The sequence below is a fragment of the Sphaerodactylus townsendi genome, linkage group LG01, assembly GCF_021028975.2.
Source record: "Sphaerodactylus townsendi isolate TG3544 linkage group LG01, MPM_Stown_v2.3, whole genome shotgun sequence".
NCBI lineage: Eukaryota > Metazoa > Chordata > Lepidosauria > Squamata > Sphaerodactylidae > Sphaerodactylus > Sphaerodactylus townsendi.
The window spans coordinates 178,373,337-178,401,323 of NC_059425.1; the positions used below are offsets into that span (position 1 = coordinate 178,373,337).

At 63.1% G+C, this 27,987-nt stretch overlaps 1 protein-coding gene across 1 annotated transcript; it reads right to left on the reverse strand.

The window, feature by feature from the left end:
- Positions 1-399: 399 nt before the first annotated feature.
- On the reverse strand, positions 400-27,875 carry PHF11 (PHD finger protein 11). Its single transcript, XM_048506310.1, has 8 exons — positions 27,644-27,875; positions 24,036-24,180; positions 21,954-22,090; positions 9,316-9,400; positions 7,359-7,425; positions 5,036-5,158; positions 1,948-2,019; positions 400-1,240 (listed from the first exon to the last, which is right to left on the reverse strand). Exons 2-8 carry the CDS (start codon positions 24,141-24,143, stop codon positions 1,113-1,115), a joined length of 720 nt encoding a protein of 239 aa, XP_048362267.1. The 5' UTR covers positions 24,144-24,180; positions 27,644-27,875; the 3' UTR covers positions 400-1,112.
- Between the last annotated feature and the right edge of the window lie 112 nt (positions 27,876-27,987).

The following is a 27,987-nucleotide window of genomic DNA, read 5'->3' on the forward strand; positions in this document are numbered from 1 at the left end:
CTCCTTGATCTGAGATTGCAAATGCCTTAGCAGACCAGGTGCTTGGGGGCAGCAGCAGCAGAAGGCCATTGCTTTTCACCTCCTGCATGTGAGCTCCCAAAGGCACCTGGTGGGCCACTGCAAGTAGCAGAGTGCTGGACTAGATGGAGTCTGGTTTGATCCAGCAGGCTCTTTCTTATGTTCTTAAAGGGGTGGGGGGACCTGTGCAAGGAACCAGCGTCCCGTTACTTGCCAGGAGAATCTCAATGTAGAGATTCGTTCTGCCAACACAGATTTTGTTCGTGAGCAAAAGCCGATTTGGTGCAATGCTGGACTAGATGGACTCTGGTCTGATCCAGCAGGCTAGTTCTTATCCTTTCATTTTTAAAGACAGTCTTGAAGGCTCTTAACAGCAACATGTCCTTTTATAATAAAAGATCTTTTTATTAAACAATGCATCAGTATTTAAACAATTCTGAGTATAGATATCTTTAATACATCAATGCTTACACTTGTAAACTTAGGGTTTCTTTAGCACATTTTCACAGGATGAGGACACGGCGTTGTTAGGACTCATAACTGACTGAATGCTTTGCCCTCGATCACAGTTACAACCACTTGGATGTTTACATAATTTTATTCTCTAAAACCACATGTAGAAAGTGCAAGACTTGACCAGTTTTCTTTGGATAGTCACACAAGCATGATTCCTCTCTGTTAAAATGTGTCCTGAAGACCAGACAGTGTGGGGCAGTGCCGGAAAGCTGTAATGCTTTACAGCAGAAGAACTGAGGCAGAGTCTCTGTTGCAAACTATAGAAGTAGAGGTCGGGGCTCCATTTGTGAAGAAGCCTCAAGTACCAAGGTGATTGGTCAACACCATCTTCTACAACTAGCCAGAAGACAGCCTGTCAGTTTGGGTGCAGACGGAAGGAAGGAGGAGCTATAATGCTGGAGAGAGCAGCTGGCATACAAAAGGGTTTCTTGAGTTTTATTATAAAAACCTGTCTCTGAAGTCACAGGAAAGGGCAGTGATCACAAAAGAGTTATAAAAAGCCAGCCAGGAAATAGTTGCCTGTGTGTTTTGAGGTTGAGGCAAAATTCAGGAGCTGTACTGCCAAAAAAAATTGTCGGCTATTCAGAAGTACAGTCAGATGATTCCTCTGGGGCAGGAAGTACTACCTGGAGGTCTTTTAGAAGCTCTATCTGGGTATCCAGTCTTTTCCGTTTTTCCAGGAGTTTCTGAATTTTTTCCTCTGTTCCTGTATAAAACAGTAGCCTATTAGCAAACGTAATACATTTTGTTTGAGAGTACTATCAGTAACCTGCTTGGTAACCCAAAAGGCTTCTAGAGATAGCCACGTTAATAAGCCACAAATGTAGACTCTGGAAATGTTCGGGATACAGAGCTTTTCTGGAAACAATGGCACAGGTAAGTGCAAATTACTATACAGGCCAGAAACAGCGCTACTTGCTTTCCTACTATCAGATCCTCTGAAGATGCCAGCCACAGATGCAGGCGAAACGTCAGGAGAGAATGCTGCTAGGACACGGCCATACAGCCCGGAAACCACACAGCACCCAGTGATTCCGGCCGTGAAAGCCTTCGACAACACATTAAAAAAATGTGCTGAAAAAGTTGACTTATACTCGAGTATATACGGTAGATCTGCAGACAGCCTGCTCTGCCTTTAAAGCAAGAGCTCTAGTTTCCAGCCCGGGGCACGGGCATGTTAACTGGGGGAAAAGAGGCGAGTCTTTGGATTTTACTAAGACAAGCCCCCAACCTGACGCTATGAAGCCAAAAGTTCTTCTCCAATATCAATGATCTGAGATGTATCACCAAGAGCTTTACCAGATTGCTCCCCTGTGCCTTAATATTAACACAGCCAGTCAGATTCAAGGGCCGCCCGGCCTATGTGCTTTCCCCCACCCCCATCAGCGGTGTGAGGCTTGGTTTCACACGTACCAGAATTGGCGTTTACAAGGATGTTCTCAAACAGGCCACAGTCAAAAAGGGATATTACTGTCTCTTCATATTCTGAGGATAAAAAGACAAAAAAACCCACCCTTTTCTCTTAGCACAGGCTACATGTTTTGTTTTTTTAAAAAAAACCACACAAAAATCCCACATCCTTTAAGCACTGTTCTACCAAAGAGATTTTCTGGAAAGGGTCTCAGAGAAAAATACTGTTTTGCCATTTATCTTATCTAAAACCATATGAAGGAGGTGGTGATGGCCACTAACCTGGATAGCTTTAAAAGGGGCTTGGACAGATTTATGGAAAAGTCAATCTATGGCTACCCATCTTGATCCTCCTTGATGTGAGATTACAAATGCCTTAGCAGACCAGGTGCTCAGGAGCAGCAGCAGCAGAAGGCCATTGCTTTCACCTCCTGCATGTGAGCTCCCAAAGGCACCTGGTGGGCCACTGCGAGTAGCAGAGGGCTGGACTAGATGGACTCTGGTCTGATCCAGCAGGCTCTTTCTTATGTTCTTGAATTGGCATTAGTTGTGTGTGTCAAGTCACAGCTGACTTATCGGGACTGTAAAGTAGGGGTGTCAAATATACAACTTGGGGGCCAAATATGGCCCCTTGAGAGGGCTTATAAGGCTCACAAACTAGCTGAGGCACCCCCTCCCCCGCCCCGCCCCGATCTTGTGAGGCAAGGTAGCCACACTGACACACACACCCAGGGTCCTAGCCAGACCAAGTCACATTTAGGCCATGTCCAGCCCTCATAACAAATGTGTTCAACACCCTTGCCGTAGGGTTCTCGGGGCAAGAAGGGACTTTCAGAGGTGGTTCGTCATTGCCTGACTCCACATGGGTTGAGAGAGTTCTGAGACAGCTGTGACTGGCCCAAGGTCACCCAGCAGGCTTCATGTGGAGGAGTGGGGAAACAAACCTAGTTTACCAGATTACAGTCCACCACTCTTAACCACCATAATGCCTCCATTAGTTAAGTGTGCTCTATTTTAACCTAGACTAGGAATAAGATCTAGGCCTGAATTAATAAACCTTAAACTGCAGTCTAAAAACTTGCTTACTTGATTGCTTCTTTGTAACTGAATTACAATGGTTCCCAAAGTTTTACAGACTGCTGCCCCCTTGGCTCTTCGGCCATATCCCTGTGCCCCTTCCCTCACCTCTTTCTTGGTATTAAGTCTCCTGAAAATTCAAAACACGAGTGAGGAGGGGGCTGCTGTTTTTCCTTTGAAAAAAATCTTCCCTCGCAAAGCAGCAGCAACAAAGCCTTGGCTCCCCCCACCCCCACAATTACACAGCATGAAGAGTGCTGCTTTTCCACATCAGTGGAAATGCCCCCCCACCCCCGCTACCACCTTGCCTTTAAAACTCAACACTCACCACACGGTAAAGATGGCAGAACGAGACCTTTTTATCACCAGCTGGCCCAGGATTCTGCGCAGCCTCCCTACCGCCCCCAAATTCCTCACTGCCCCCCCATTGGGGGGGAGGGGGGTTCTGTCCTCTTTGGGAATCCCTACTCTAGAGTGAGTAGCAGTGACATCAACTCGCCAGAGGTTTCACCGTGCACGAAAGGCTGCAGCAGAACAGGAATATTTGTGCCCAACCACTCCCGTGGCCAAACCAAAAAATAAAAAGCGGATGCGGCTGTGTATTTTTCAGATCATTCACATGAATAGTTTAGGGCGGCTGACACACTGGATACCAATAGTGGCATTTGTTATATTGGAAGTGGGGCTGGTGCGCCGATCTTGACTGTTTTAAGGGACCCTTCAATAACATGAGCGAGATCAACTTCTTGCTGAAGCAAGAGAAGAATTTGAATTTATATCCCCCCTTTCTCTCCTGTAAGGAGACTAAAAGGGGTTTACAATTTCTTCTCCCCCCCCCCAACAAGCACCCTGTGAGGTGGGTGGGGCTGAGAGAGCTCCGAAGAACTGTGGTTAGCCCGAGGTCACCCAGCTGGCGTGTGTTGGAGTGCACAGGCTAATCTAGCTCTCCAGATAAGCCCCCACAGCTCAAGTGGCGGAGCGGGGAATCAAACCCGGTTCTCCAGATTGGAGTGCACCTGCTCTTAACCACTGCGCCACTGCTGCATGGCTGGAAGGGCAAGACTGTTCATCTCAAGCGGAAGATTTGAGGATGTGATTGATCAGAAACACATTCTCCGTGTCTGCAGGTCTACATTTTAGCACCAGCATTTGGCTGAATCAAGAATCAAAGGTGTTCCAGAGAGGCCTCCCTCAAGGTAAGGTTCATCCTTTGTCTAACATTCATATTCCATGATGGCATGTTAATGCTTCAGCATTCCTTTCCAAGGTAAGCATGAAAAAAAACATTTACTCCAAAACCAATCCCCTGAAGAGATTTGTCGGAAAATGGGCCCAGAACCTGGATGCACAACTTTCATTCTTAAATTTTGTAATCGATAACTATTTTGATGACAATTTAGTAATCAAATTGGGTTGGTTTAGCAGAAGGTATGAGAAGAGTTTGGATGTATACACCACTTTTCAAACTGTAAGATGTTTCCAAGTGGCTTACAAACTCTTTCCCTTCCTCTCCTTGCAGAGGCGTAGCTGGGCCAGAGTGCGCCCGGTGCACACTCTGTGTTTTCCGCCCCGCCACCCTCCGTGGCACCCAGCCCCCCCCCCGATTTCCCCCCCCCCAGCATGCACCTGGTGCAACACGCACCTCCCCAGCCCCCTAGTAGCTCTGCCTCTGCTACCTTGTGAGGTAGGTGGGGCTGAAAGAGTTCTGCGGGAACTGTGACCAGCTCAAAGTCACCCAGCAGGCTCATGTGGAGGAGCAGAGAATCAAATCCAGATTATAGTCTGCCGGTCATGTGGAGGAGTGGGGAATCAAACCCGGTTCTCCAGATTAGAGTCCACTGCTCCTAATGACCACATCGCATTGGCTCTTGAGGCATTCAAGATTTGCTCAGAGTGGCCTTGGGGCTGGGCTGCGACAGGGGAGTTGACCTCACACCCCCTTGAGGCAAAAGGTTCCCATTCGTGGCCCCACCGCCTTGGCAGGGCCACGGGAAAGCCGGACCATTTGTAGTACCTGCTTCTGAAGTGTTGTCGTCCATCAGCTTTTCCTGTGCCAGGTGAAGAGTGTCCAGCATCTCCTCGAAGATTTCGTCAAGAAGCCCCGCCCGCTTGCATTTCCTCAAAAACTCTACTCTGACTAATAACAGAAAGAAGCACACTCTCAGTGAACCGAACTGAATCCCTTTCTTCTACCCAGGCCACTGGCTTCCATGCCATTAATAGTGAGAGAGAGAGAGAGAGAGAGAGAGAGAGAGAGAGAGAGAGAGAGAGAGAGTGCGTGTGTGAAGAGAAAATGGTACTTTTCCTCCCCATTCTTGGATTCTCATCATCTTCAATGGGTATTATTCTCAGTGAGCCTAATATATATACAGTGTCTTATATTAATTTTTGCTCCCAAAGATGTGCTATGTCTTATTTTCAGTGGATGTCTTATTTTTCCTGTGTTCTGTTTGTCGGGCATGCTTCCAAACAAAAACTTTGCTATGTCTTACTTTCGGGGGATGCCTTATATTTCGCACTTCAGCAAAACCTCTACTATGTCTTATTTTTCGGGGATGTCTTATATTAGGGGAAACAGGGTAAATAGTTTAACATCAACATTGCAAAATAATAACAGCCTTTACAACTTCTTGACAAGTTAAAATAACACCATTAAAAAATTTAGCCACCGCTTCCAACAGCTCGTAGTTGCGGCTGTTTAAAAGATATATAACCTTCTGTTTATCTGTAATGCCTTCACTTCCATGCAGGAAGGGGATTATGTGCTTCTTCCTATCTATCTCATAAAAGGGACAACTCAACAGCATATGAGATACTGTTTCCACAGAACCCATGCCACACGGGCATTTCCTTTCTTTATGTGGGATTCCAAGGTGGCGTCCAAGGCTAAAGGAAGAAGGCAGGGCATTACACCTAGCTAAGGTGATTGCTCTACGCCACCGGGCCTCAACCAGGAGATAAAGGTACCGGGCTACAATTAATCTATCCACAGGTATTCCCAGAGAGATCAGGGAACAGGTTTTATTAGCTTCCTCTAGCATCTGTTGAAACTCTCTATCAAAAAGTCTCTTCTTGATAGCCCCATAGACCTCCTGCTCTGTTAACATTAGCAGGTCCTCCAAGGAAATGCCCAACTCATTAAGTTTGGCTTCGATTTTAACCCACCACTGGGTTGTGTGGAGGATGGAGCGTCCCTGGGCCCTCCCCATTCTGACAGCAGTATTTCCAAAGGTCCCCCAGCAAGCTGCATTCAAGAAAGGGAGACGGATGGTGCTCCCATCCATCCACCCACCCCACAAACACACACACATTCCCAAATGCAATTTCTGACTTGGAAAGAGGGAAATACTGCCTTCTGTCAGGATGCCTGTGGGTGCTTCATGCTGGGCCTCTTGATCACCTGGAAAGGGGCCTCTTTGCTATTCATCCTGTCTGCTTGGAACTATAGATAACAGAGGCACCTCTGGCCTTCCTGACCAGATGGCTTTTTATCGTCTGCCTGACCTTGGGGGGAGATTTTTGCTTTCTTACACTTTTCTTGCTCTTCGTGAGAAGGGGCAGGACTGGGGGTGGCAACAGCGGGGTTATACTGTGGGGGATTGAGTGACAGGTCAGAACTGGCTTTTGCAAAGCCAGGTTCAAAGATCTCTGGCTACCAATCTTGATCCTCCTTGATCTCTGATTGCAAATGCCTTAGCAGACCAGGTGCTCAGGAGCAGCAGAAGGCCGTTGCTTTCACATCCTGCACGTGAGCTCCCAAAGGCACCTGGTGGGCCACTGCGAGTAGCAGAGGGCTGGACTAGATGGACTCTGGTCTGATCCAGCAGGCTTGTTCTTATGTTCTTATGTTCTTAAATAAAGCTTCTGATTAATGAAATCCAGAGCCTGTCACTGAATGGGATCCTAGACCCAACACCTTCTTCCATAGACCCCATTGGAGACTAGGGCCACGGTCAACGAAATTTAGGGAAATTTCTCTTACTGTGTCAAAACAGAGGTCATAACTCCACTTCTCTTTCTAAGACGTTGTCATTATTCACAAACCCGCACAACTGACTGTTAACGATCCATTTGCATCAGAGATGTATGTGCGGCGTCAAGTCACAGCTGACTTATGGCAACCACAATGGGTTTACAAGGCAAGATACATTCAGAGGTGGTTTGCCATTGCCTGCCTTTGCACAGGCTGAGAGAACTATGATTGGGCCAAGGTCACCCAGCAGACTTCATGTGGAGGAGTGTGGAATCAAACCCAGTTCTCCAGATTAGAATCAGCTGATCTTAACCATGGCACCACGCTGGCTCTCTCGGGATCAGAGATAGCAAAAGTCATATACCTTTCTGCCGGTCCTGTTTTTTCCTTAAGGCGTGTAGGCTGTCCTCTTCAATTTTCTCCGTTTCACTCTGCCAACAACAACAAAAAAATCTCCTTCCAGAACAATATAAACCCAAACCAACATTCACCTCTGTGTCTTCTTTTCAAGATTACAGTTTGAAGATCTGTGGATAATTACTAGATAACCACTGATGGTTTAATGTTACATATGTATTGATATTTTACAGTGTTTCCTAATTAAAGGGACTTTTATTAAAATTTAAAAAGCTATAAAGGTTCACAAAGGTGACTAGTAGACATCAACACAAATAGCTTCAGGTTTATCTGTAAAGAAACCAGCAAGATGTTCACCCCCTCCTCCCCTTCATTTCCTGGATTTTTATCATACTCTCATCTTATCACTCAAGAGAAAACTCAAAGGTGGATGTGTAAACATTAAGTTCTTGAAAGAAATATTTAACTGAGAGTGGAGGGGGAAGAAAGTCCCTCGACCAGATGGTAGAATGTAAAATGTTCCCCCATTGGTGGGAGGCAGCCCAGCTCTTCACACCAATAAAGGCTATACTCTGTTACACAGAAAGATGATAATTCGGTCAGGTGAGGTGCAACGGTCACAAAAATTGTATGCTTCTGCATTAGGATATAGTCCCGAACGAATATGAGAATTATCATTCGTTTTTATGTGCTGCCTTTGTCAAACCCGCTATTTTGTGTATTTTGAACATGCTGTTTTGACACAAGAGCATTTATGCCAAAATGTATTTTTAACTAACAAACGGACGGGAGGAACAGGGCTGGATAGACACTAGGACCCAAGCGGAGCGTTCTGTAACAAAGAAGGTCCGGCATGTTTTGTTCTGGGTGGAGGAATATACAACCCTGCTATCATCTGTCTGTGGAACAAAGTATAGTCAAGTAGGCACAAAGCAGCTTGGCAGTTTCTTGGAGGTGGTGGGGTTCTACTTTATAAGACTTTAGGAAACAATGCCATATATCAGTGGTGGCGAACCTATGGCACAGGTGCCAGAGGTGGCACTCAGAGCCCTCTCTGTGGGCACACATTTAGGCTGGCCTGGGCCACTGGACTCGATTATTAGCATTAAACCTAAAACCTAGTTTTGGGGAAGCAGTGTAGGTAACCCTGTTAAGCGCTGTTAAACCCCACTGATTTTCATGCGCTGAACTAAAGTGTGATCCTTTACCTGGGAGTAAGCTCAGTTGCTGACAATGGGGCTTGCTTCTGAGTAAACCCTCCTAGGGTCATGATTCACTCGTTGGAAGAGTTGCACGGTTGCTTCAAAGCAAAGACACTGACTACCACCAAGCTTACTCCTGATAACGCACACCTCGGAGCCAACCGTTTTTTCTAAACTAAAACCTCAGTATTCAGGTTAAATTGCCGGGTTGGCACTTTGCGATAAATAAGTGGGTTTTGGGTTGCAATTTGGGCACTCGGTCTCGAAAAGGTTTGCCATCACTGCCATATATCAAGCCATGTACTTTTGACCAAGTGAGGACGCTGGTTCAAAACGTGGCATTTGTAGAGCCTTAGAGCATAGGTGTCAAACTCACACCCCTCCAGATGTTATGGACTACAGTTCCCATAATCCCCTGCCAGCATGATGCTGGCAGGGGATGATGGGAACTGCAGTCCATAACATCTGGAGGGGCGCGAGTTTGACACCTGTGGCTTAGAGGATCAGCACCAAGAGTTCAGTTTCAGGGGACAGTTGCATCGGTCCGTAGCAGAACAGCTAGATTCGTGTTCAGCAGCATCCTAAAGACCCACAAGATTTTTGGGTCTAAGCTTTCGGAAGTGAAAGCTCTCTTCCTAAGATCTGATGGAAGGAACTTCGGCTCTCAAAAGCTTCTATCCCCAAAATCTTGTTCAGCATTACGGTGCTGCCGGACTCGAATCTAGCTATTGAGAATTCGGCAAGTGTTTGGCTAGACGTTACCATTTTATTCACAGCAGGCGAAGACTTCACCGTAATGGGCGACCTTTCCCGCTTATTGTCTTCATCTAGAAACATCAACAAGGAAGAATATGTGCAGTGTAAAAGGCCAACGTGTTACATTACTTCAGCAAGTCAGTATGAGATATAAAGGGTCTGCAACCTGCGGCTCTCCAGATGTTCATGGACTACAATTTCCATCAGCCCCTGCCAGCATGGCCAATGGGAATTGTAGTCCATGAACATCTGGAGAGATGCAGGATGCAGACCCCTGAGATATACCATAAAAACACAGACTATGGCTGCTCCACATTAGCTTTCTGAATTTTCAGGAAGGCTTCGCCATCCCCAATTACAATGATGTTATCAATACAAAAAAAAATAGCAGTAGACTTGCCCTCCTAAGGCTTGCCCCAGTTGGTCTACAGCACACGCCACTTTAAACCTTCAAGGACCATTATTTACGACAGGTAGACCTGGACTCTGGAGGGCAGGTCTTCCACCTGTAGAAAATCATGGCTCTTTAAAGTTTAAAGGACCCATGCGCAGCATACCAGCTGGGACCCACGTAGGTGTCAGGGGTTGCACCTGTTGATTGAGATGCATTCCTACCTCAACATCATTGCTACAAGATACATGTAACCAGCCTGCTATGTTACCACTGCTGTTAATGAGACACTCTTCCCTTGATCTCTTCTTTATGGCTTCACACGCTTTGTAGATAACTAGGCTTACCCCTGACACCTCCTGCTCCTATGGGAAACAGGATGTTTCCGTTCTGTGTGGGAGAGGAAGGACTATGGGATATAACCCCATAGAGTCTACCTTCCAAAGTAGCCATTTTCCTGAGATGAACTGATCTCTGTAACCTGAAGATCACTTGTAATCCCAGTAGATCTCCACCCACCACTTGGAGGTTAGCAAACCTAGGCCAATGCCTTCCTTGTTAGCTGCTTCTGCTGCCTCCCTGACATAATTACCAATTCCAGTATTACTGGGTGGAAATATTGGAGATCGTTGAGGGGAATTTTTTTGCAAAATCCGATATTGCCAATCAGACCCCAGAAATATTGGGGATTTTATCAAGTCGGCAGTATGTAAATGCACAGCCCTATTTCAGGCATCCCAGAAAACTAAAATTGAATTCAACTAAATATGGCCAGTGTGATTATCTGAATGCGAGCCACACACACACACACACTCACACAGTTAAGTTCAGTTTGGACCTAAGGTCCAAAACAAACCACCACTGGAAACTCCTCTACAACGAGAAGCCTACACTAGTCCAAATCGACACTTTCCTTCCATATCTTGTTGTTGGTTTTCTTAAGTTGTTTACGGGGGTAGGGGAAAATATACATCCGGTTTTTAGGAACCTATGAGCATTATTTACACAGTTGTCTGACAGGCGATTTCATTGATGGATACAATGCAAATCTCCATTGCAAACAGAAAAGAAAGCAAACTGTTATAGCAATGTCCGAAAGAGTCTGAAGCATGAGACGATTGCCTGAATCAGGAAACATGCAAACTGTCACAGGGAACGAGACGATAATTGTATTGTTATATATCAAGAAACTGGTGAAGATAAATATTGATTTAAATAATGACTTAATGTTCATGGGTGTAATGGAAGACAGAAGGGTGGACAAACAATATAGTTATATGTATAAAATAATGATCAAAGCAGCCCATGCAACAATAGCCTTGGGCTGGAAAGAAAAGAAAAAATGGACACTTCAGAGATGGTTAGAATATATCTGGGAACAAGTGACACTTGATATTTTTGATATACTAACCAAAAATAAGACGTGGCAAGATAAACAGAATGAAATTTTGAAGATATGGATAATATACGTGGACTGGATGAAAGAAGCTCGAGTCAACGAAGAAATATGGGAGAAGAGGCTACAGAGAATGAACTTACTGCTGTTTGTGTGACAAAACTATGAAGAAGAAGCAATGGGGGGAGGGAGAAAAGGGGGGGAAAGTATTGTTTGAAAATGTATGAAGAAGGAAATTACTATAAACTGTAAAATTCAAATGATACAATTAATTTTTTTTTAAAAAAGGGAGCGAGAAGATGTTTTTTCCCTTAAGAGCAGATGTGATCAATATATCCTGTGCACAGAAGCAGACTCTCAGGTATATCTTATAGATCAGTGGTGGCGAACCTTTGGCACTCCAGATGTTATGGACTACAATTTGGGGGGGGTGGGGGGGGGGGGGGGGCGGGGGGGCGGGGGCGCGGGGGGGCGGGGGAGGGGGGACGGTGGGGGGTGGGGGGGGGGGGGGGGTTGGGGGGGGGGGGGGGGTGGGGGGGGGGGGGGGTGGGGGGGGGGGGGGGTGGGGGGGGCGGGGGGGGGGGGGGGGTGTCCGGGGGGGGGGGGGGGTGGGGGGGGGGGGGGGGGGGGGGGGGGGGGGGTGGGGGGGGGGGGGGGTGGGGGGGGGGGGGGGTGGGGGGGGGGGGGGGTGGGGGGGGGGGGGGGTGGGGGGGGGGGGGGGTGGGGGGGGGGGGGGGTGGGGGGGGGGGGGGGTGGGGGGGGGGGGGGGTGGGGGGGGGGGGGGGTGGGGGGGGGGGGGGGTGGGGGGGGGGGGGGGTGGGGGGGGGGGGGGGTGGGGGGGGGGGGGGGTGGGGGGGGGGGGGGGTGGGGGGGGGGGGGGGTGGGGGGGGGGGGGGGTGGGGGGGGGGGGGGGTGGGGGGGGGGGGGGGTGGGGGGGGGGGGGGGTGGGGGGGGGGGGGGGTGGGGGGGGGGGGGGGTGGGGGGGGGGGGGGGTGGGGGGGGGGGGGGGTGGGGGGGGGGGGGGGTGGGGGGGGGGGGGGGTGGGGGGGGGGGGGGGTGGGGGGGGGGGGGGGTGGGGGGGGGGGGGGGTGGGGGGGGGGGGGGGTGGGGGGGGGGGGGGGTGGGGGGGGGGGGGGGTGGGGGGGGGGGGGGGTGGGGGGGGGGGGGGGTGGGGGGGGGGGGGGGTGGGGGGGGGGGGGGGTGGGGGGGGGGGGGGGTGGGGGGGGGGGGGGGTGGGGGGGGGGGGGGGTGGGGGGGGGGGGGGGTGGGGGGGGGGGGGGGTGGGGGGGGGGGGGGGTGGGGGGGGGGGGGGGTGGGGGGGGGGGGGGGTGGGGGGGGGGGGGGGTGGGGGGGGGGGGGGGTGGGGGGGGGGGGGGGTGGGGGGGGGGGGGGGTGGGGGGGGGGGGGGGTGGGGGGGGGGGGGGGTGGGGGGGGGGGGGGGTGGGGGGGGGGGGGGGTGGGGGGGGGGGGGGGTGGGGGGGGGGGGGGGTGGGGGGGGGGGGGGGTGGGGGGGGGGGGGGGTGGGGGGGGGGGGGGGTGGGGGGGGGGGGGGGTGGGGGGGGGGGGGGGTGGGGGGGGGGGGGGGTGGGGGGGGGGGGGGGTGGGGGGGGGGGGGGGTGGGGGGGGGGGGGGGTGGGGGGGGGGGGGGGTGGGGGGGGGGGGGGGTGGGGGGGGGGGGGGGTGGGGGGGGGGGGGGGTGGGGGGGGGGGGGGGTGGGGGGGGGGGGGGGTGGGGGGGGGGGGGGGTGGGGGGGGGGGGGGGTGGGGGGGGGGGGGGGTGGGGGGGGGGGGGGGTGGGGGGGGGGGGGGGTGGGGGGGGGGGGGGGTGGGGGGGGGGGGGGGTGGGGGGGGGGGGGGGTGGGGGGGGGGGGGGGTGGGGGGGGGGGGGGGTGGGGGGGGGGGGGGGTGGGGGGGGGGGGGGGTGGGGGGGGGGGGGGGTGGGGGGGGGGGGGGGTGGGGGGGGGGGGGGGTGGGGGGGGGGGGGGGTGGGGGGGGGGGGGGGTGGGGGGGGGGGGGGGTGGGGGGGGGGGGGGGTGGGGGGGGGGGGGGGTGGGGGGGGGGGGGGGTGGGGGGGGGGGGGGGTGGGGGGGGGGGGGGGTGGGGGGGGGGGGGGGTGGGGGGGGGGGGGGGTGGGGGGGGGGGGGGGTGGGGGGGGGGGGGGGTGGGGGGGGGGGGGGGTGGGGGGGGGGGGGGGTGGGGGGGGGGGGGGGTGGGGGGGGGGGGGGGTGGGGGGGGGGGGGGGTGGGGGGGGGGGGGGGTGGGGGGGGGGGGGGGTGGGGGGGGGGGGGGGTGGGGGGGGGGGGGGGTGGGGGGGGGGGGGGGTGGGGGGGGGGGGGGGTGGGGGGGGGGGGGGGTGGGGGGGGGGGGGGGTGGGGGGGGGGGGGGGTGGGGGGGGGGGGGGGTGGGGGGGGGGGGGGGTGGGGGGGGGGGGGGGTGGGGGGGGGGGGGGGTGGGGGGGGGGGGGGGTGGGGGGGGGGGGGGGTGGGGGGGGGGGGGGGTGGGGGGGGGGGGGGGTGGGGGGGGGGGGGGGTGGGGGGGGGGGGGGGTGGGGGGGGGGGGGGGTGGGGGGGGGGGGGGGTGGGGGGGGGGGGGGGTGGGGGGGGGGGGGGGTGGGGGGGGGGGGGGGTGGGGGGGGGGGGGGGTGGGGGGGGGGGGGGGTGGGGGGGGGGGGGGGTGGGGGGGGGGGGGGGTGGGGGGGGGGGGGGGTGGGGGGGGGGGGGGGTGGGGGGGGGGGGGGGTGGGGGGGGGGGGGGGTGGGGGGGGGGGGGGGTGGGGGGGGGGGGGGGTGGGGGGGGGGGGGGGTGGGGGGGGGGGGGGGTGGGGGGGGGGGGGGGTGGGGGGGGGGGGGGGTGGGGGGGGGGGGGGGTGGGGGGGGGGGGGGGTGGGGGGGGGGGGGGGTGGGGGGGGGGGGGGGTGGGGGGGGGGGGGGGTGGGGGGGGGGGGGGGTGGGGGGGGGGGGGGGTGGGGGGGGGGGGGGGTGGGGGGGGGGGGGGGTGGGGGGGGGGGGGGGTGGGGGGGGGGGGGGGTGGGGGGGGGGGGGGGTGGGGGGGGGGGGGGGTGGGGGGGGGGGGGGGTGGGGGGGGGGGGGGGTGGGGGGGGGGGGGGGTGGGGGGGGGGGGGGGTGGGGGGGGGGGGGGGTGGGGGGGGGGGGGGGTGGGGGGGGGGGGGGGTGGGGGGGGGGGGGGGTGGGGGGGGGGGGGGGTGGGGGGGGGGGGGGGTGGGGGGGGGGGGGGGTGGGGGGGGGGGGGGGTGGGGGGGGGGGGGGGTGGGGGGGGGGGGGGGTGGGGGGGGGGGGGGGTGGGGGGGGGGGGGGGTGGGGGGGGGGGGGGGTGGGGGGGGGGGGGGGTGGGGGGGGGGGGGGGTGGGGGGGGGGGGGGGTGGGGGGGGGGGGGGGTGGGGGGGGGGGGGGGTGGGGGGGGGGGGGGGTGGGGGGGGGGGGGGGTGGGGGGGGGGGGGGGTGGGGGGGGGGGGGGGTGGGGGGGGGGGGGGGTGGGGGGGGGGGGGGGTGGGGGGGGGGGGGGGTGGGGGGGGGGGGGGGTGGGGGGGGGGGGGGGTGGGGGGGGGGGGGGGTGGGGGGGGGGGGGGGTGGGGGGGGGGGGGGGTGGGGGGGGGGGGGGGTGGGGGGGGGGGGGGGTGGGGGGGGGGGGGGGTGGGGGGGGGGGGGGGTGGGGGGGGGGGGGGGTGGGGGGGGGGGGGGGTGGGGGGGGGGGGGGGTGGGGGGGGGGGGGGGTGGGGGGGGGGGGGGGTGGGGGGGGGGGGGGGTGGGGGGGGGGGGGGGTGGGGGGGGGGGGGGGTGGGGGGGGGGGGGGGTGGGGGGGGGGGGGGGTGGGGGGGGGGGGGGGTGGGGGGGGGGGGGGGTGGGGGGGGGGGGGGGTGGGGGGGGGGGGGGGTGGGGGGGGGGGGGGGTGGGGGGGGGGGGGGGTGGGGGGGGGGGGGGGTGGGGGGGGGGGGGGGTGGGGGGGGGGGGGGGTGGGGGGGGGGGGGGGTGGGGGGGGGGGGGGGTGGGGGGGGGGGGGGGTGGGGGGGGGGGGGGGTGGGGGGGGGGGGGGGTGGGGGGGGGGGGGGGTGGGGGGGGGGGGGGGTGGGGGGGGGGGGGGGTGGGGGGGGGGGGGGGTGGGGGGGGGGGGGGGTGGGGGGGGGGGGGGGTGGGGGGGGGGGGGGGTGGGGGGGGGGGGGGGTGGGGGGGGGGGGGGGTGGGGGGGGGGGGGGGTGGGGGGGGGGGGGGGTGGGGGGGGGGGGGGGTGGGGGGGGGGGGGGGTGGGGGGGGGGGGGGGTGGGGGGGGGGGGGGGTGGGGGGGGGGGGGGGTGGGGGGGGGGGGGGGTGGGGGGGGGGGGGGGTGGGGGGGGGGGGGGGTGGGGGGGGGGGGGGGTGGGGGGGGGGGGGGGTGGGGGGGGGGGGGGGTGGGGGGGGGGGGGGGTGGGGGGGGGGGGGGGTGGGGGGGGGGGGGGGTGGGGGGGGGGGGGGGTGGGGGGGGGGGGGGGTGGGGGGGGGGGGGGGTGGGGGGGGGGGGGGGTGGGGGGGGGGGGGGGTGGGGGGGGGGGGGGGTGGGGGGGGGGGGGGGTGGGGGGGGGGGGGGGTGGGGGGGGGGGGGGGTGGGGGGGGGGGGGGGTGGGGGGGGGGGGGGGTGGGGGGGGGGGGGGGTGGGGGGGGGGGGGGGTGGGGGGGGGGGGGGGTGGGGGGGGGGGGGGGTGGGGGGGGGGGGGGGTGGGGGGGGGGGGGGGTGGGGGGGGGGGGGGGTGGGGGGGGGGGGGGGTGGGGGGGGGGGGGGGTGGGGGGGGGGGGGGGTGGGGGGGGGGGGGGGTGGGGGGGGGGGGGGGTGGGGGGGGGGGGGGGTGGGGGGGGGGGGGGGTGGGGGGGGGGGGGGGTGGGGGGGGGGGGGGGTGGGGGGGGGGGGGGGTGGGGGGGGGGGGGGGTGGGGGGGGGGGGGGGTGGGGGGGGGGGGGGGTGGGGGGGGGGGGGGGTGGGGGGGGGGGGGGGTGGGGGGGGGGGGGGGTGGGGGGGGGGGGGGGTGGGGGGGGGGGGGGGTGGGGGGGGGGGGGGGTGGGGGGGGGGGGGGGTGGGGGGGGGGGGGGGTGGGGGGGGGGGGGGGTGGGGGGGGGGGGGGGTGGGGGGGGGGGGGGGTGGGGGGGGGGGGGGGTGGGGGGGGGGGGGGGTGGGGGGGGGGGGGGGTGGGGGGGGGGGGGGGTGGGGGGGGGGGGGGGTGGGGGGGGGGGGGGGTGGGGGGGGGGGGGGGTGGGGGGGGGGGGGGGTGGGGGGGGGGGGGGGTGGGGGGGGGGGGGGGTGGGGGGGGGGGGGGGTGGGGGGGGGGGGGGGTGGGGGGGGGGGGGGGTGGGGGGGGGGGGGGGTGGGGGGGGGGGGGGGTGGGGGGGGGGGGGGGTGGGGGGGGGGGGGGGTGGGGGGGGGGGGGGGTGGGGGGGGGGGGGGGTGGGGGGGGGGGGGGGTGGGGGGGGGGGGGGGTGGGGGGGGGGGGGGGTGGGGGGGGGGGGGGGTGGGGGGGGGGGGGGGTGGGGGGGGGGGGGGGTGGGGGGGGGGGGGGGTGGGGGGGGGGGGGGGTGGGGGGGGGGGGGGGTGGGGGGGGGGGGGGGTGGGGGGGGGGGGGGGTGGGGGGGGGGGGGGGTGGGGGGGGGGGGGGGTGGGGGGGGGGGGGGGTGGGGGGGGGGGGGGGTGGGGGGGGGGGGGGGTGGGGGGGGGGGGGGGTGGGGGGGGGGGGGGGTGGGGGGGGGGGGGGGTGGGGGGGGGGGGGGGTGGGGGGGGGGGGGGGTGGGGGGGGGGGGGGGTGGGGGGGGGGGGGGGTGGGGGGGGGGGGGGGTGGGGGGGGGGGGGGGTGGGGGGGGGGGGGGGTGGGGGGGGGGGGGGGTGGGGGGGGGGGGGGGTGGGGGGGGGGGGGGGTGGGGGGGGGGGGGGGTGGGGGGGGGGGGGGGTGGGGGGGGGGGGGGGTGGGGGGGGGGGGGGGTGGGGGGGGGGGGGGGTGGGGGGGGGGGGGGGTGGGGGGGGGGGGGGGTGGGGGGGGGGGGGGGTGGGGGGGGGGGGGGGTGGGGGGGGGGGGGGGTGGGGGGGGGGGGGGGTGGGGGGGGGGGGGGGTGGGGGGGGGGGGGGGTGGGGGGGGGGGGGGGTGGGGGGGGGGGGGGGTGGGGGGGGGGGGGGGTGGGGGGGGGGGGGGGTGGGGGGGGGGGGGGGTGGGGGGGGGGGGGGGTGGGGGGGGGGGGGGGTGGGGGGGGGGGGGGGTGGGGGGGGGGGGGGGTGGGGGGGGGGGGGGGTGGGGGGGGGGGGGGGTGGGGGGGGGGGGGGGTGGGGGGGGGGGGGGGTGGGGGGGGGGGGGGGTGGGGGGGGGGGGGGGTGGGGGGGGGGGGGGGTGGGGGGGGGGGGGGGTGGGGGGGGGGGGGGGTGGGGGGGGGGGGGGGTGGGGGGGGGGGGGGGTGGGGGGGGGGGGGGGTGGGGGGGGGGGGGGGTGGGGGGGGGGGGGGGTGGGGGGGGGGGGGGGTGGGGGGGGGGGGGGGTGGGGGGGGGGGGGGGTGGGGGGGGGGGGGGGTGGGGGGGGGGGGGGGTGGGGGGGGGGGGGGGTGGGGGGGGGGGGGGGTGGGGGGGGGGGGGGGTGGGGGGGGGGGGGGGTGGGGGGGGGGGGGGGTGGGGGGGGGGGGGGGTGGGGGGGGGGGGGGGTGGGGGGGGGGGGGGGTGGGGGGGGGGGGGGGTGGGGGGGGGGGGGGGTGGGGGGGGGGGGGGGTGGGGGGGGGGGGGGGTGGGGGGGGGGGGGGGTGGGGGGGGGGGGGGGTGGGGGGGGGGGGGGGTGGGGGGGGGGGGGGGTGGGGGGGGGGGGGGGTGGGGGGGGGGGGGGGTGGGGGGGGGGGGGGGTGGGGGGGGGGGGGGGTGGGGGGGGGGGGGGGTGGGGGGGGGGGGGGGTGGGGGGGGGGGGGGGTGGGGGGGGGGGGGGGTGGGGGGGGGGGGGGGTGGGGGGGGGGGGGGGTGGGGGGGGGGGGGGGTGGGGGGGGGGGGGGGTGGGGGGGGGGGGGGGTGGGGGGGGGGGGGGGTGGGGGGGGGGGGGGGTGGGGGGGGGGGGGGGTGGGGGGGGGGGGGGGTGGGGGGGGGGGGGGGTGGGGGGGGGGGGGGGTGGGGGGGGGGGGGGGTGGGGGGGGGGGGGGGTGGGGGGGGGGGGGGGTGGGGGGGGGGGGGGGTGGGGGGGGGGGGGGGTGGGGGGGGGGGGGGGTGGGGGGGGGGGGGGGTGGGGGGGGGGGGGGGTGGGGGGGGGGGGGGGTGGGGGGGGGGGGGGGTGGGGGGGGGGGGGGGTGGGGGGGGGGGGGGGTGGGGGGGGGGGGGGGTGGGGGGGGGGGGGGGTGGGGGGGGGGGGGGGTGGGGGGGGGGGGGGGTGGGGGGGGGGGGGGGTGGGGGGGGGGGGGGGTGGGGGGGGGGGGGGGTGGGGGGGGGGGGGGGTGGGGGGGGGGGGGGGTGGGGGGGGGGGGGGGTGGGGGGGGGGGGGGGTGGGGGGGGGGGGGGGTGGGGGGGGGGGGGGGTGGGGGGGGGGGGGGGTGGGGGGGGGGGGGGGTGGGGGGGGGGGGGGGTGGGGGGGGGGGGGGGTGGGGGGGGGGGGGGGTGGGGGGGGGGGGGGGTGGGGGGGGGGGGGGGTGGGGGGGGGGGGGGGTGGGGGGGGGGGGGGGTGGGGGGGGGGGGGGGTGGGGGGGGGGGGGGGTGGGGGGGGGGGGGGGTGGGGGGGGGGGGGGGTGGGGGGGGGGGGGGGTGGGGGGGGGGGGGGGTGGGGGGGGGGGGGGGTGGGGGGGGGGGGGGGTGGGGGGGGGGGGGGGTGGGGGGGGGGGGGGGTGGGGGGGGGGGGGGGTGGGGGGGGGGGGGGGTGGGGGGGGGGGGGGGTGGGGGGGGGGGGGGGTGGGGGGGGGGGGGGGTGGGGGGGGGGGGGGGTGGGGGGGGGGGGGGGTGGGGGGGGGGGGGGGTGGGGGGGGGGGGGGGTGGGGGGGGGGGGGGGTGGGGGGGGGGGGGGGTGGGGGGGGGGGGGGGTGGGGGGGGGGGGGGGTGGGGGGGGGGGGGGGTGGGGGGGGGGGGGGGTGGGGGGGGGGGGGGGTGGGGGGGGGGGGGGGTGGGGGGGGGGGGGGGTGGGGGGGGGGGGGGGTGGGGGGGGGGGGGGGTGGGGGGGGGGGGGGGTGGGGGGGGGGGGGGGTGGGGGGGGGGGGGGGTGGGGGGGGGGGGGGGTGGGGGGGGGGGGGGGTGGGGGGGGGGGGGGGTGGGGGGGGGGGGGGGTGGGGGGGGGGGGGGGTGGGGGGGGGGGGGGGTGGGGGGGGGGGGGGGTGGGGGGGGGGGGGGGTGGGGGGGGGGGGGGGTGGGGGGGGGGGGGGGTGGGGGGGGGGGGGGGTGGGGGGGGGGGGGGGTGGGGGGGGGGGGGGGTGGGGGGGGGGGGGGGTGGGGGGGGGGGGGGGTGGGGGGGGGGGGGGGTGGGGGGGGGGGGGGGTGGGGGGGGGGGGGGGTGGGGGGGGGGGGGGGTGGGGGGGGGGGGGGGTGGGGGGGGGGGGGGGTGGGGGGGGGGGGGGGTGGGGGGGGGGGGGGGTGGGGGGGGGGGGGGGTGGGGGGGGGGGGGGGTGGGGGGGGGGGGGGGTGGGGGGGGGGGGGGGTGGGGGGGGGGGGGGGTGGGGGGGGGGGGGGGTGGGGGGGGGGGGGGGTGGGGGGGGGGGGGGGTGGGGGGGGGGGGGGGTGGGGGGGGGGGGGGGTGGGGGGGGGGGGGGGTGGGGGGGGGGGGGGGTGGGGGGGGGGGGGGGTGGGGGGGGGGGGGGGTGGGGGGGGGGGGGGGTGGGGGGGGGGGGGGGTGGGGGGGGGGGGGGGTGGGGGGGGGGGGGGGTGGGGGGGGGGGGGGGTGGGGGGGGGGGGGGGTGGGGGGGGGGGGGGGTGGGGGGGGGGGGGGGTGGGGGGGGGGGGGGGTGGGGGGGGGGGGGGGTGGGGGGGGGGGGGGGTGGGGGGGGGGGGGGGTGGGGGGGGGGGGGGGTGGGGGGGGGGGGGGGTGGGGGGGGGGGGGGGTGGGGGGGGGGGGGGGTGGGGGGGGGGGGGGGTGGGGGGGGGGGGGGGTGGGGGGGGGGGGGGGTGGGGGGGGGGGGGGGTGGGGGGGGGGGGGGGTGGGGGGGGGGGGGGGTGGGGGGGGGGGGGGGTGGGGGGGGGGGGGGGTGGGGGGGGGGGGGGGTGGGGGGGGGGGGGGGTGGGGGGGGGGGGGGGTGGGGGGGGGGGGGGGTGGGGGGGGGGGGGGGTGGGGGGGGGGGGGGGTGGGGGGGGGGGGGGGTGGGGGGGGGGGGGGGTGGGGGGGGGGGGGGGTGGGGGGGGGGGGGGGTGGGGGGGGGGGGGGGTGGGGGGGGGGGGGGGTGGGGGGGGGGGGGGGTGGGGGGGGGGGGGGGTGGGGGGGGGGGGGGGTGGGGGGGGGGGGGGGTGGGGGGGGGGGGGGGTGGGGGGGGGGGGGGGTGGGGGGGGGGGGGGGTGGGGGGGGGGGGGGGTGGGGGGGGGGGGGGGTGGGGGGGGGGGGGGGTGGGGGGGGGGGGGGGTGGGGGGGGGGGGGGGTGGGGGGGGGGGGGGGTGGGGGGGGGGGGGGGTGGGGGGGGGGGGGGGTGGGGGGGGGGGGGGGTGGGGGGGGGGGGGGGTGGGGGGGGGGGGGGGTGGGGGGGGGGGGGGGTGGGGGGGGGGGGGGGTGGGGGGGGGGGGGGGTGGGGGGGGGGGGGGGTGGGGGGGGGGGGGGGTGGGGGGGGGGGGGGGTGGGGGGGGGGGGGGGTGGGGGGGGGGGGGGGTGGGGGGGGGGGGGGGTGGGGGGGGGGGGGGGTGGGGGGGGGGGGGGGTGGGGGGGGGGGGGGGTGGGGGGGGGGGGGGGTGGGGGGGGGGGGGGGTGGGGGGGGGGGGGGGTGGGGGGGGGGGGGGGTGGGGGGGGGGGGGGGTGGGGGGGGGGGGGGGTGGGGGGGGGGGGGGGTGGGGGGGGGGGGGGGTGGGGGGGGGGGGGGGTGGGGGGGGGGGGGGGTGGGGGGGGGGGGGGGTGGGGGGGGGGGGGGGTGGGGGGGGGGGGGGGTGGGGGGGGGGGGGGGTGGGGGGGGGGGGGGGTGGGGGGGGGGGGGGGTGGGGGGGGGGGGGGGTGGGGGGGGGGGGGGGTGGGGGGGGGGGGGGGTGGGGGGGGGGGGGGGTGGGGGGGGGGGGGGGTGGGGGGGGGGGGGGGTGGGGGGGGGGGGGGGTGGGGGGGGGGGGGGGTGGGGGGGGGGGGGGGTGGGGGGGGGGGGGGGTGGGGGGGGGGGGGGGTGGGGGGGGGGGGGGGTGGGGGGGGGGGGGGGTGGGGGGGGGGGGGGGTGGGGGGGGGGGGGGGTGGGGGGGGGGGGGGGTGGGGGGGGGGGGGGGTGGGGGGGGGGGGGGGTGGGGGGGGGGGGGGGTGGGGGGGGGGGGGGGTGGGGGGGGGGGGGGGTGGGGGGTCTCTCTGTCAACATTTTCTACCCCATGCATAATTTTATAGACTTCAATCATATCCCCCCTCAGACGTCTCCTCTCCAAACTAAAGAGCCCCAAACGCTGCAGCCTCTCCTCATAAGGAAGGTGCTCTAGTCCCTGAGTTCCTCAGGGTTCTGAGGAAACTGTCCTCAGGTTTTCTCCATGATTTCTTCAGCATCCATTGCTCCTTCTCCCTGCAAGATCTTATTACCCCCGCAAAGATGGCCATCTTGTCAGCTAGAATCTGGACAACGCACATACAACAACAACAACAACCTTTATTTGGCATTTAAAATAGATTCTAGAGGACAACGCACATACCACTGAGCTACTCTTATGAAACAAAAATGAACCACACTGAGGAAAGTCAGGCACAGGCTTTACTACGGGAGGTCCCTAGGAAATTCAGCAGTTAACTATTGAAGCACTACCGATTGATAACTCACCAGCCTCCTTCCTCTCTTTAATTCATTCACTACAGAGGCCACGTCGAACCTTATATCAAGGTTTTCGGGATTATGTTCTTCGGATTCCACAAACCCAGAGGAATATAACTTTAAAAACAAGACAAAGACAAAAAAAGAAATAGGAATTAAAGAATGATAATTTCGCAAGAGTTGTTAAAACGAAACAGGAAGAAATAGCAGCCAGGATTTGCAAGAGATTAAAATTCGCTGCCTTTGACTTAGAAGTTTCTTGTGTGAGCGTACTTCCCCACAAACAACCACTCTGAAATGTATGTACTCTTGGATATTAGCTGCCATGGAGCATGAGGCTCGCTCGCTGTTCCAACTGCCTACGAAACTCATGATTTGTTCAAGAACTCATTGACTGATTGCAAGGCAGTTTCCAACTGCTCAGAGGAAAGAGAAGAAGAAGACGAAGAGGTGTTTGGATTTATATCCCACCTTTCTCTCCTGTAAGGAGACTCAGGTGGAGGAGTGGGGAATCAAACCTGGTTCTCCAGATTAGAATCCACCTGCTCTTAACCACCTACTCTTCACCACCTGCTCTTAACCACGCTGGCTCTCTCTGAGGCTCATTCCGCACGTGCAGAATAATGCACTTTCAAACTGCTTTCAGTGTTCTTTGAAGCTGTGCGGAATAGCAAAATCCACTTGCAAACAGTTGTGAAAGTGGTTTGAAAACGCATTATTTTGCGTGTGCGGAAGGGGCCTGAGCTATGACTAAATGGTGGAGCATCTGCAGTAGAAGCCTCCAAGTTCAATCTGTAGCACAGCCAGGTAAAAGGATCAGGTCATAGGTGATGCGAAGACTCTGGAGAGCAGCTACCATTCTGAACAGACAACATCAGCATTGAAGGACCAGTCATTTGATTAAGCATAAGCCACGTTATCTGTGTTCACTCATCTCATACCAAACCCGAAGAAGTGAGAAAATCTGCTTACAGAGGCAGTCTTTCATCTTTTCCCCCCTCCTTTGGATGCTGTGGTTAAGACAGTCAGTGCAAGGATACAGAGAGCAGCCTAGAGATGTGGAAGTCCAAGGGAAAAAAACGGGAAAAAATGAACTGGTGCCCCCCCCCCCCATTTTTTTCAGAGGACTTTTTTACTTTTCCCAATGAAAATACTGGACATTTGGGGGAGAATTGAAAAAAAATATGAAAAAATTTAGAAGGAGAAGAGGAGTTTGGATTTAAATCCAATCTTTCTCTCCTGTAAGGAGACTCAAGGTGGCCTGCAAGCTCCTTTCCCTCCCTCTCCCCACAACAGACACCTTGTGAGGTAGGTGGGACTCAGAGAATTCCAAAGATCTGTGACTAGCCCAAGGCCTCCCAGCAGGAATGTAGGAGTGCGGAAATGCATCTGGTTCACTAGATAAGCCTCTGCCACTCAGGTGGAGGAGTGGGGAATCAAACCCGGTTCTCCAGATTAGAATCCACCGGCACTTAAACACTACACCACGCCGGCTCTCATTTTAGAATGAGCGAAGTAGTTTTAAAGACAAGGTGAACATAGCTCTAAAACACATGATGTATTTCTGCATTTTTATTTTTAATCCAATTTTAAGTGCATCCCCCTCCTGACTTAATCCAATTTTAAGGACATCCCCCCCCCCGACCCCTACTATGTTCTCTTAATCGTTTTTATTTTACTTATCCCAATGGCAAGTGCCCTCACCTCTACCTTACGTTGTACATCAAGTATATGTCATTGTTAGGAATTGCCTTGAAAGAGGTCTTTGCGCAATTTCAATTTTCCAGCCATTTATAATGCACAGATACCGTGTTTCCCCGAATATAAAACAGTGTCTTATATTAATTTTTGCTCCCAAAGATGCGCTATGTCTTATTTTCAGGGGATGTCTTATATTTCTGTATTCTATTCGTCAGGCATGCTTCCAAACAAAAACTTTGCTACGTCTTACTTTTGGGGGATGCCTTATATTTTGCACTTCAGCAAAACTTCTACTACGTCTTATTTTCCGGGGATGTCTTATATTCAGGGAAACAGGGTAGGACACCACAGCAAAGCTCACCAAGCAGTCTTGATGGACTGCAAGATTCTGTCCTTCAGCGACATACAGAACGGAGCTCTCTTCATCGCCCGGACAAAACGCACATTGTCTTCTCAACATCTTCGCCATTATCTTTATGGTGCCACTGGAGCCCTGCTCGTTTCACCTTAGAAGAACAGATTTTAAAGATTAACGTATTACATACAGTCTCTCCTTTGGCTCAAAAGAGTTACAGTGTCAATGAAGCCGCAATGGGGGACCTCGGGCTCTACCCTGGCGTTGCACTGATCCAATAAGACAACGCCAAAGAGTGAGAGGTAGAAAAGTTTATTTGGCTGCAGTTCAAATGGGACCACTGATGAAAAGGTGAGACGAGGTTTGGCACAAATATACGTCAATCAGTCTTACATCAGCTGTTACATCATTTAGAACCATTTTAGCACCCATGCCACATTGCATTACTTATGCACAAACAGTTAGAAGCCCTTGATGACAGAGGTGTACCCAGTGGTGGGATTCAAATAATTTAACAGCTGATTGTTTATAAGCACCATTTTAACAACCGGTTCTGCTGAAGTGGTGTGAACCTGCTGAATCCCACCACTGGGTACACCTCTGTCATCAAGGGCTTCTAATTGTGCTTATAAACAATCAGCTGTTAAATTATTTGAATCCCACCACTGGGCGTACCACCCATGGAGACATGGGGTAACCAATTTGTGAACCTCCCTGATGAAATTAATCATCTAGACTGGGCTCTGCAAGCTAATGGCTACTCCACAACAGAAATCACAAGAGCTTTAAGACCAAGAGAAACCCGGAGGACTGAGGAGAAACAGCCCACCACAGGAAAAAATATTTCTACCATACATCGAGGGAATCACAGATCAAATAGGGAAACTGATGAAAAAACACAACCTATAAACCATCTTCAAACCTACCAGGAAAATACAGCAGATGCTATACTAAGCAAAGGATAAGAGAGACCCCCTCACTTCTGCAGGAGTCTATCACATACCCTTCAGCTGTGGAAAGGTCTACATAGGCACCACAAAACGCAGCATTCAGATTTACATTAAGGAGCACGAAAGACACTGTCGGCTTAACCATCCTGAAAAATCTGCAGCTGCAGAACACGTGTTAAACAAAACTGGACATAACATTTTATTTGAGAACACTGAAATTCTAAACAGTTTGGAAGGTTACTATGTCAGACTGCACAGGGAGACCACTGAAATTCACAAAGAAAGAAGAGACTCTGAAAATTAGCGAAGCTTGGCTACCAGTACTTAAAAAATGGACTGATAACCCCACACGTAATACAGTGCACTCAACCACACCTTTGCATAGCAAGTTCCACCCAAACACTTACTGATTGGTTTCCCACCCTGGGACGTTGACAATATATCCCATTAAACTTTCTCCTTCTCACTAGACATAGTGTGAAACAGACTTTTCTCTGTGATACACCTCTGAAGGTGCCAGCCACAGATGCAAGCAAAACATTAGGAACAAGATTTACCAGACCACGGCCACACAGCTCGGAAAACCCACCATAACCAGTTGAATCTGGCTGTGAAAGCCTTCGACAATATACACAATGTATTGTCAAAGACTTTCACAGCTGGAATCAATTGGCAATTGTGGGTTTTCCAGGCTGTGTGGCTGTGGTCTGGCAGTTTTTGCTCCTAACGTTTTGCCCACATCTATGGCAGGCATGTCAAAGTACGATGTGTTTCTGTCATAGGCCCCTTCCGCACATGCAGAATAATGCACTTTCAATCCACTTTCAAGTGCACTTTGCAGCTGGATTTGACTGTGCGGAATAGCAAAATCCACTTTCAAACAATTGTGCAAGTGGATTAAAAGTGCATTATTCTGCATGTGCGGAAGGGGCCATAGTCTCGTAGTTTGTGCTCCTGATGTTTTGCACACATCTATAGCTGGCATCTTCACAGGCACATCATGGTAACATGTGTTTATGCTGCAATCTGGTTGTTTTTGCTCCTAACGTTTCATCCACATCTATGGTTACCATCTTCACAGGCACGTCATAGTAAGATGTTTCTACAGAGGTCTGGCAGTTTTTGCTCCTAAATTTTTGCCCAAATCTATGGGTAGCATCTTCACAGACACGTCACAGTAAGAAGTGTTTACAAGCACATCTCGCTAGGACACACCTCTGAAAGCGCCAGCCACAGATGCGGGGTAGTTTTCGCTCCTGATGTTTTGCCCACGTCTACGGCTGGCATTTTCAGAGGCGTGTCCTAGCGAGATGTGCTTGTAAACACCTCTTTCCGTGACATGCCTGCGAAGATGCCAGCCATAGACGCGGGCAAAACATTAGGAGCAAAACCTACCCCACCACAGCCACACGGCATAGAAAAACCACAACAGCCAGAACACACAACGGCTCTCCCCTACAATCAGGTGTACACACAAACAGGCAAGATGTACACACAAACAGGCAAGTAGTGCACGTTCACTACTGGTGTGATCAGGTGTGCTGGGGGGGAGGTTGCTTTGCACCCACAGGACCCCCCCCCCAAACCCAACTTCTCCTAGGCCAGTGGTGGTGAACCTATGGCACAGGTGCCAGAGGTGGCACTCAGAGCCCTCTCTGTGGACACGCACAGAGTGCCCCCACACACGCATCTAGGCTGGCCTGGGCCGCTGGACTCGATTATTAGCATTAAACCTAAGACCAAGTTTTGGGGAAGCAATGTAGGTAACCCTGTTAAGTGCTGCTAAACCCCACTGATTTTCATGTGAAGAACTAAAGTGCAATCCTTTACCTGGGAGTAAGCTCGGTTGCTGGTAATGGGGCTTGCTTCTGAGTAAACCCTCCAAGGGTCGTGATTCACCAGTTGGAAGAGTTGCACGGTTGCTTCAAAGCAAAGCCACCGACTACCACCAAGCTTACTCCTGAGTAACGCACGCCAACTGCTTTTTCTACACTAAAACCTCAGTATTCAGGTTAAATTGCCGTGTTGGCACTTTGCGATCAATAAGTGGGTTTTGGGTTGCAATTTAGGCACTCGGTCTGGAAAAGGTTTGCCATCACTGTCCTAGTCAAGGCCATTCAGTTTCATTCTGCACCAGAGGAGGGTGGCTGGATGAGGTCCATCCAGACCTGTTTCGCACAACCACGAGGTGGGAGCTCCAGTGTGGGGCCTTGGAGCTTTATCTGCTGTAAACAGATAGCAGATAAAGATGCAAGTCCCCACCCTGGAGCTCCCACTCTCCTTGCAAAAGAGGTCCCCCAATTTCAGTTTCGGTTCTGACAACTTGCTGGGTCGGGAATGCGGAACTCAGGACCAAAGCCCCCCCCCCCCCCGCCTTTCCAGGCCGAAGAAGACCCCTCCGCCCACCCAGCCCGTCCCCGCTTGCAAGGCAGAGCCCCTCCGAGCTTGCAAGATGGAAGCAGCCCCGTCTCCCCCTTCCCAGGCGTCTTTGCAACGGGGAGACCGAAAGCAAGCGGGGAACCGAAAGCAAGCGACGGGCTGCGGAGAAAGCGGGCAACGGGGCTTTGGAGAAGGACGAGGAGCAGGCCGCGCTTCCTCCCCCGCCGGGGTGAGGCCTCGGCTCTCACCGGCTCCATCTCCCGAGCTAGCTGGCCGGCCACTCACCGCTTGCACCGGGGCGGCCTCCTCAAGCAGCGCCTCTTCTCCCAGCCGGGTCTTCCTCCGGCCTGGCCGCCGTCATCGCCTCGGCGCCGCCCTGAACTCCTCCTCCTCCTCCTGAGGGGGAATGGCTCTCCCCTCCTCGCGAGGAGACCGCTAGCATCCCCTGCCCCTTTGCACGGGACGGTTGATTCGTGGAGGGTCGCCCTAAGTTGGAAGCAAACGCTGCAGCTGAACACCCCGCCCCCAAAAGGGACTTCTCTCTTTCCTCGCAAAGAAAAGCAAGAGGCTTCTTCCCACAGAGAAGGCTTCCATTCCCATCAGGCTTTCATGCCACGTGCAACCCAGCA

Coding starts and splice junctions, on each gene's coding strand:
- PHF11 (XM_048506310.1), bottom strand. CDS start 24,143: ATGGCGAAGATGTTGAGAAGACAATGTGCGTTTTGTCCGGGCGATGAA. Junction 7,426..9,315: donor CGCCTGCTGTGAATAAAATG/GTAACGTCTAGC, acceptor TGTTGTTGGCAG/AGTGAAACGGAGAAAATTGA. Junction 5,159..7,358: donor AAAACAGGACCGGCAGAAAG/GTATATGACTTT, acceptor TTCTGTTATTAG/TCAGAGTAGAGTTTTTGAGG.